The following is a 9365-nucleotide window of genomic DNA, read 5'->3' as shown; positions in this document are numbered from 1 at the left end:
TTTTTTTTTTTTTTTTTTTTTTTTTTTTTTTTTTTTTTTTTTTTCTTCTTTTTTTGAAACAGAGTCTCACTCTGTCAGCCAGGCTGGAGTGCACTGGCACGAACTCTGCCCTGCAACCTCTGTCTTCTGGGCTCAAGTAATTCTTCTGCCTTAGCCTCCCAAGTACCTGGGATTACAGGTATATGTCACCACATCCAGCTAATTTTTTTTTGTATTTTTTAGTAGAGATGGGGTTTCACCATGTTGGCCAGGTTGGTCTCAAACTCCTGACCTCAGATAATGTGCCCACCTCAGCCTCTCAAAGTGCTGGGGTTACAGGCATGAGCCCTGCACCTGGCCAGTGTCTTACTTTTAAATGATAACAGAAATGCTGCATACTTATAAATAACTTCTCCAACATAAAAGACAGACCAATACAAAAATCTAGAACAAAGACAATGCAGAGAGCAGAAGAAAAGTTAAAAAAATCATCATTCTTATTCTTACAGAGATAAGAGTAGACATTGCATCAAAGAAATAAGAACAGGATGCTTTTTTAAAAAAAGGACTAGTCTCAGCGAAAAAAGTCCCTTAAAAATTTAAACACAGAAGAAATAAGAAATTAAACAAAATGTTTGGAATAGTAAGTGATGAAAAATCTCATATCAAGTAGTACATAAAACAAAGACGGAAAATAGGATCTAAAAATAAGAAAATAAAGAGCCCAATACTGAAGATTTAATATTTAAAAGATATTGAAGAAAGAGGAAATAAATATATCAGTAAGAAAAACATAATACAGGAAAATTCCCAGAAAATTAAGGATGCTTCCACACTGAAAAGGCCTACTAAGTGCCTAGCACAATGAGTTATAAAAAGACCTGTATCAAGAAAGATTATTGTAACATTCCAAAACATCAAAGATAAATAGATGATCTTAAGGGATTAAAAGGGAAATCAAAAGGTCACATATAAAGGATCAAGAATTAATATAACATTAGATTTTAAAAGTCTGCAAGCCAGATAAAAAAGGCAAAAGATGAAAATCTTTCAAATTCTGAGGAAATAATATTTACAGCCTAAAATTTTATACTCACCTGAACTACCTCTAAGTGTAAGACTGAGAATAAACACACTCTTAGAAATGGAATGTTCTAAAAAAAATGCACCACCCAAGTACATATTCTCAGGATGCAACTGGAGGATATGCTGCACCCAAATAAGGAAATAGACTATGAAAGATGAAATAAGAGTTCCAAGAACTCCATCTAACACAGATATCAGCTCTACTGGAAGCTTAGAGAACTACTGGTCCATAGCAGAGCAAAATTTTAGCATGCAGAAGGAATATCTCCCAGAAAAAATCAAATTTCTGGAGTATTTTGTGTGTTTTTGGGGAAAATATATTTCAAAATATCTGAGATTTAGTGATAGTGACATAGAACATAAAGCAAACAGAAAAGGAGGCAATCTTGTAATATTTACAAGAAAAAAATATAAACATACATGGCTCAGTGATTTAAAAAATATGCACATGGTCATAATAAGCTGCATTGTGAATATTAATTTAACCAAAAATTGGATAAAACTATATTGAAAGAATAGAAGGAGGAAAAGAAGACACAGAAAATAGTACAGAAATGTTAAATCCTCATCATTAATAATAGGAAGTCAATATAATATTCAAACATTATAGTATTAAATATAGATGTTAAAACCAAAAGAAGGTGCTAAAAGAGTTTGGGCAGAGAATAGCAGGAGTAGGTAAGGGGAAGGGACACTACTTTTTGCTATATGTTTTGTCATACAATTTGGCCTTTAAACTTTGTACAATACTTGTAATTCTTTGATATACTTTTTTAAGTTTTGAAAAATCTCATAAGCACACAAATATTTATTTCTGATAAGTCTAACTTAGAATATCTCTCACTCAAACATATTCAGCAATATGAATATAAATAATATCTGTGATCATATAAAACACAATTTTCTGATAATGGTTTTCCAATCTCCTGATTAGGTGTTACAAATTGCATCATGCCAATTTAATCACAAAATTTCTTTTAGGAAAAAAGTGTCTCCAAGTTTCTGATAGTATACTATTTCCATTTCTTTCCTGTGCTCAAAAATATTCAATTTTCTAAAGTCTGAGAGGTTTTCTAAAGGACTTTTCTTTTTGTTAAGAACTGGCAATAAAATTTTAGGTCTATAAGACTGAAAATTATGATGCTTGCCCTGAAATAAAAGAACATATTTTACATTCTGTAAATGAGATATTAAGGGTGAAAGAAGTATATTGTTTCTTTCATTTACTACTTTTGTTGGTTCTAGATTTTTAAAAAATCTATTCATAAATATTTAATTTTCCCTATATCTTTCTTTGCATAGGTTTCTAATATTTTGATAATAATATATTTGGTAAATTATTAAACTCGTAATGCCAGTGGCTGGCAAATGTGAAGCTAGAGGATGTTTAAGGGAAAGAGTTTTGTTTTCAGAGATGGACAGACCTAGATTCAAATCTAAGCTATAGGTGAGCCACTTCTTTGAGTCTCAGTTTCTTCATCTATAATACCTACTCTGTAGGTTCATTATGGTGATTAGAATAATATATGTAAAGTACCAGCAAAGGACATGATACAAAATATACATTTAATTAATAATTGTATTCTTCTCTTCCTTATCTTGTCTGTGGCTCTAGGAGTCTCAATTTTAAGGAATTTGTAGACTTTGCGGTCAAAATAGGAGCTCAAATCTTGGTTCTACCATTCATTAGGCTGTTACCTGGAGGTGGTTACCTATTCTCCTTAATCTTAGTTTCAGCAGTCCTATCATGGCCATAATTACAAAACCCTGCGATGAGGCAGTGGTGAAGAAAATGTATATTCTACTAGCACAGTGACTAGTAGTTCATAGTAAGTTCTCAGAAACAGTAACAGTGATAATAACAATAAATTAAAAGAGAGAGTTTTTCTCCCCTTCATGACTACTTCAAGCAAAATGAAGTAACCTAAATGCCTTGGTCAATAATAGTTTTTCATGAAGTTACATGTGACATGTGGCTTAATTTAATCATTTCCCATAAAAGAGATTTAGAAAATGTCTCCTAAGAAATATTTTAATTCATCTATATAATAGTTGAAAGAATATTTATCTGTATCTACTTGTCAATTTGGTCAACCAGAATACAACTCTGCCTTTTTGGCTTCTCTCTACCTTGCACATATTCATTCTAATTTGTTCACTTGTATTTTTCTTACTTTCTCCAGCACAGTTCCAGGATTTTTCTCTTTGACTTTAGTATGTTTTTCACCTTTGACAAAGGCATTTTTTTCACTTTGTTGCTAGAGACACTATCTTATTTACATTTTCAATCATTGGCAATAGGATATCACACAGGAAATACAAGATGCTTCTATCATGTTTAAATGAATGAATTAGGATATACATAGACTCCTGAAACTCCATCATCATACTACCAGAGTAATTAACTAGCAGGCACAAACAAAACAAGTTTAGGTTTATTTTCTAAACCTCCCCATTTGAATTAAATAGAGTCCTAAGCCTATTGCTATGCAAAGTCCATTTTGTTTCTTAATGATGCAAATCTAGATGGAACATTTATTATACGCCTTTGTTGTATCAAGAAGTGCAAAGGTAATGCAGTCACAGTTTGCCACCCCCAAGAACTCCCACTTAAAATGAAGTCACAAGCAAAGCCTTTTTATTGTACAAAACTTCTCTTTTATAGAGTTTGCTTAAAAATGTAAGCAATTTCACAGACAGAAGATATGAGTAATTTCTTAAAGGTCATATTTCCCGGACTTTTCTTTTTGTTAAGAACTGGCAATAAAATTTTAGGTCTATAAGACTGAAAATTATGATGCTTGCCCTGAAATAAAAGAACATATTTTACATTCTGTAAATGAGATATTAAGGGTGAAAGAAGTATATTGTTTCTTTCATTTACTACTTTTGTTGGTTCTAGATTTTAAAAAATCTATTCATAAATATTTAATTTTCCCTATATCTTTCTTTGCATAGGTTTCTAATATTTTGATAATAATATATTTGGTAAATTATTAAACTCGTAATGCCAGTGGCTGGCAAATGTGAAGCTAGAGGATGTTTAAGGGAAAGAGTTTTGTTTTCAGAGATGGACAGACCTAGATTCAAATCTAAGCTATAGGTGAGCCACTTCTTTGAGTCTCAGTTTCTTCATCTATAATACCTACTCTGTAGGTTCATTATGGTGATTAGAATAATATATGTAAAGTACCAGCAAAGGACATGATACAAAATATACATTTAATTAATAATTGTATTCTTCTCTTCCTTATCTTGTCTGTGGCTCTAGGAGTCTCAATTTTAAGGAATTTGTAGACTTTGCGGTCAAAATAGGAGCTCAAATCTTGGTTCTACCATTCATTAGGCTGTTACCTGGAGGTGGTTACCTATTCTCCTTAATCTTAGTTTCAGCAGTCCTATCATGGCCATAATTACAAAACCCTGCGATGAGGCAGTGGTGAAGAAAATGTATATTCTACTAGCACAGTGACTAGTAGTTCATAGTAAGTTCTCAGAAACAGTAACAGTGATAATAACAATAAATTAAAAGAGAGAGTTTTCTCCCCTTCATGACTACTTCAAGCAAAATGAAGTAACCTAAATGCCTTGGTCAATAATAGTTTTCATGAAGTTACATGTGACATGTGGCTTAATTTAATCATTTCCCATAAAAGAGATTTAGAAAATGTCTCCTAAGAAATATTTTAATTCATCTATATAATAGTTGAAAGAATATTTATCTGTATCTACTTGTCAATTTGGTCAACCAGAATACAACTCTGCCTTTTGGCTTCTCTCTACCTTGCACATATTCATTCTAATTTGTTCACTTGTATTTTCTTACTTTCTCCAGCACAGTTCCAGGATTTTCTCTTTGACTTTAGTATGTTTTCACCTTTGACAAAGGCATTTTTTTCACTTTGTTGCTAGAGACACTATCTTATTTACATTTTCAATCATTGGCAATAGGATATCACACAGGAAATACAAGATGCTTCTATCATGTTTAAATGAATGAATTAGGATATACATAGACTCCTGAAACTCCATCATCATACTACCAGAGTAATTAACTAGCAGGCACAAACAAAACAAGTTTAGGTTTATTTTCTAAACCTCCCCATTTGAATTAAATAGAGTCCTAAGCCTATTGCTATGCAAAGTCCATTTTGTTTCTTAATGATGCAAATCTAGATGGAACATTTATTATACGCCTTTGTTGTATCAAGAAGTGCAAAGGTAATGCAGTCACAGTTTGCCACCCCAAGAACTCCCACTTAAAATGAAGTCACAAGCAAAGCCTTTTATTGTACAAAACTTCTCTTTTATAGAGTTTGCTTAAAAATGTAAGCAATTTCACAGACAGAAGATATGAGTAATTTCTTAAAGGTCATATTTCCCCCCAAAATTGGTTTTTTTAACCTTACATTCTCATGGTACTGGGTGGAATTTTTGTTATTGTTTAATGTTGAATTTAAGGCTATGATGAGTTAAAAGTTATGTACTTTTGCTGTCTGGAAGTAGAATTTTTAAGTAAGCAAATAAATTAAAAGATAATTTTCTTACCTTGTTCTTGTGCATGAACAACAACCCCAGCCACACATAGCACAATAAAATGAAGAAGTGGTTTCCTAGGAAAAGAAAAAAAGCATTTGGGAAAAACTTACTAGTTGGACATTTACAATCATATAAAATCCAAAACAAAGTCTATGCAAGATTAAGAATTAAGCAATTATTTTAAATAGCATGATATTGTAATATTCATAGTGGTTAAGACCAAAGGCTCTGAAGGGAAATTCCAGTTTTGCCACTTACTGTGTGACTTGGGCACACTTTTTAACCATTCTGTGCCTTAGTTGCTTTATCTGTTAAACCTATCTCATAAGATTTTCTGAAGATTAACTTAAAAAGTTCATGTAAAGCACAGGAAACAGTACCTGGCACATAGGAAACATTCAATAATTATGAACTAGTGTAGGGGTATTATTATCATATATTATGTTAAATTACCATGTATGCAATTTCATACAAAGTAATAGAAATTTCCACAAAAATAATGCAAATTATAGTTGCTTAACTATAGTGATTATAAATTAATGGAACCAGCTATTTATTTGTTTAAATTAACGGTTATATGTGAAAGTCATTTGAATATCATACTTAAATTACTGGTACTAGATTCATGATTCTTTGGTTTTGAAAATAGCAATGACTTGTAGATGTCAACACTGAGCATTTTGATTAGTAGTAACTATAAGTACAGTACCCAATCACTACAAATTAAAATGTCCATTTGTATTGATGAGGTTTCTAAGCAAAAATGTTTTGTGACATTGTTAGTATAACCAAACTTTTAACAAATTTTGCTGAACATTCTTCATAATTGGCTGTATCAACCTCCAAAATGAAAATTAGAGAAATAATTTTGAAGAGATATGATAAGCATGCTGAAAACAATACTTCATTACCTAATTTTGCTAATATAGACCCTGATTCTGTTTTTGATTCTAACCCAGGGACTGTTCAAATGATGTATTTGTAAAATGCAGTTCTGCAAGGAGTGATTATAGAGCTGTCTATAAACCATTAATTCCTTTTTATTAAATTCCTGATGTGCTAGTAGTAATTGGTACCTTTTCTATTTATTACTAATAAGATGTTTTTACCTTTACCAACTAGTATAAGGAGCATCTTAATGTAAGAAGATGATCTTTTTACAAAGTTTAAGCCAGCAAATATAAAATCAGACTATTTATAATGGAACGCAAATTTCATTTGTATTAAAATGGTATTTATCCTTTGTTAGTAATTTTAAAATTGAACATTCTATGGCCATACTTAGTCCATAGCACAGCTCTTATAAGACAAGGTTTTGATAGAATACTTAACAACTATCACTAACTCTACAAACAAATCAACTGAATCATTGCAGAAATTTCAGCTGATATGGATAAATAACTAAACCATATATTGCGATGAGGCCTATGAAACATTCTTATATATGACATTGTTCATTTAGATGAATGGTTCCCAAATGTTAAACTCACCTGAGCAACATGCAGATTTTGGGCCCCAACACAGAGATTATGATTCAAAAATTTGCGATGGATATCCAGGATGCATACATTTTAACTGTGATTCTAATGCAGATTGTATGTGTACCAAACTCTGAGAAAAAACTATTTAGAACATTCACTGTGTTTACATTTACAATGTTATTAAAATATATCTAAATAGATTTTACTTTTGCTTAATACATATATATCTAATTTTATAACATGACATGACCCTTGAATTTTTATTTGGCCCTTTAAAAATCCTTTTCTACTGCACTAGGTCAGTGGTTTTCAAACTTTAGTGTGATTAGAATCACATGAAGGACTTGTGAACAATCGCTGGGCCTCACCCCCAGAATTTCTAATTAAGTATGTCTGGGCTGGGGCTCAAGAATATGTATTTATAACAACTTCCTGCATGTGCTGATGCTACTGATCTGGGACTACATTCTGAGGACCACTACTCTAAAATAAATGACCCTCAAGAGATGATATAAAGTCTGCCTGTTTGGATCTTTTTACCCCTTGGCTGCACACTGGAATTACCTGAGGAGTTTTGTCTTGTTTTCGTTTTTGTTTTCTTGAGACAGAGTTTCACTCTTTGTTACCCAGGCTGGAGTACAGTGGTACGATCTCAGCTCACTGCAACCTCTGCTTCCCAGGTTCAAGCAATTCTCCTGTCTCAGCCTCCTGAGTAGCTGGAATTACAGGCACCTGCCACCACACCCAGCCAATTTTTGTATTTTTAGTAGAGACGGAGTTTCACCATGTTGGCCAGGCTGGTCTTGAACTCCTGACCTCAGGTGATCTGCCCACTTCGGCCTCCCAAAGTGCTGGGATTACAGGCATGAGCCACCATGCCTGGCCTACCTGGGGAGTTTTAAAAACTACTAATAATTGGATCTTTCTCTCCCTGCCCCACAGAGATTCTGATTTTAATGTGTCCATAGCACAGGCATTTTAAAACATTTTCCAGTGTTTCTAATGTGCAAACAAGGTTGAGGACCATTGTGCAAGATTAAAATGATGTGTGGGCTCTCCAGGATGTATCCTAATGTGATTCAGAGCTTGAGTAAGGAGGCTGTTTACCTTTCGAACTTATATTTCAACATATAACTGGCAGGATACATATCAGTGAGATTAGGAAACTGCTTACTTAGGATTACAGTCAATGAAGGATGGTGCATCTGAATTATGCTGTCTTAAGTAGAAAGTTGAATGTGAATGGAGGCATGGCTCACCTGCCCAAGGTAATCAGGCTCACTCAGATGCATAGAAACAACCCAACAGGCACTTTTCCCTTAAAAATAACTAATGACGATTACAACAGCCCGCACTGCTCATTTAGCAATTCAACAAACTCATCAACTTCCCCAGTGACCTCAGTAGAGAAAAATGGAAATAAAAATGTTAACAAGTTCATTCCTGGTGTGAGGCACGAAAACCTGAGTACATCAAACATCTTTCTTTAGACAGGTGATCCTAGGAGATTATGACAAGTCAGTTGAGCCATACCTTACGTAAATGTACCTATGTATGAAAGCTGATGACTAATTGAGTGGTAGAGATCAATGACTGAAATAGATTATCTTTCTCTTTGTTTAGTTACAACCAAAACTAATAGCCAACTGAAAAAGAACAGGAAAAGTTTCTTACAAGGCATTCAAGGCCCTTATTATTCAGCTTCAATTTCCTTTTTCAGCAGTATGGATCCCACTACCCCTGATATCTCCAAAGTTCCAGTCATACCAAGTTATTCTCCATTCGCTGGGAAGAGCTTGTATATGTCTGAAATGCCCTCCCAGTCTCCACCTATTATTCTTAAGTATACCCAAACCCTAATTAAATCAATACTTGCTCCATGAAGTTTCCCATCATCTCTAAAGGGGAATGAGTCTTTCCCACATCTCTGTACTTTTGATACATTAATTGTGACTTTATTATACCCCTATAAGTCCTACCTTTTATGAAAGTAAATATCTGAGCAAGCAGCAGGTCTTCATCTTTATCTCTAGTGTACCCATGTGTTACATGAAATTGACAGTAAATACTTTTAAAAGGAAATGATCAAAAGTATTATCTCCAAATGACTGAGGAATTCGCTTTTTCCTTATAGACTTGATTCTTTTAATACTTGGAAAAAATAAAACAAAACACAGGCAATTTTAGTTAGATATCCAAAGAGAGAGAAGGGAAATAGAATTTTTAAAATCTGCTATGGTAGTGTATATGGAAGCCTTCTTCTTTTTTTTTTTTTTTTTT

General features: G+C 33.1%; 1 protein-coding gene across 1 annotated transcript in view; it reads right to left on the bottom strand.

Annotated features, from left to right (window-relative positions):
• COL24A1 (collagen type XXIV alpha 1 chain) overlaps positions 1-9365 on the bottom strand; it is a 411426-nt gene that overhangs the window by 396075 nt on the left and 5986 nt on the right. Inside the window, 1 exon segment of the mRNA XM_017850789.1 lies at positions 5614-5678. Coding sequence (XP_017706278.1) covers positions 5614-5678 — 65 coding nt within the window.

The sequence above is a fragment of the Rhinopithecus bieti genome, unplaced genomic scaffold (assembly GCF_001698545.2).
Source record: "Rhinopithecus bieti isolate Rb0 unplaced genomic scaffold, ASM169854v2 scaffold_1467, whole genome shotgun sequence".
Classification (NCBI taxonomy): domain Eukaryota; kingdom Metazoa; phylum Chordata; class Mammalia; order Primates; family Cercopithecidae; genus Rhinopithecus; species Rhinopithecus bieti.
The sequence above is the reverse complement of the archived record's forward strand: the minus strand, read 5'-3'. Positions and strand labels throughout refer to the sequence as shown.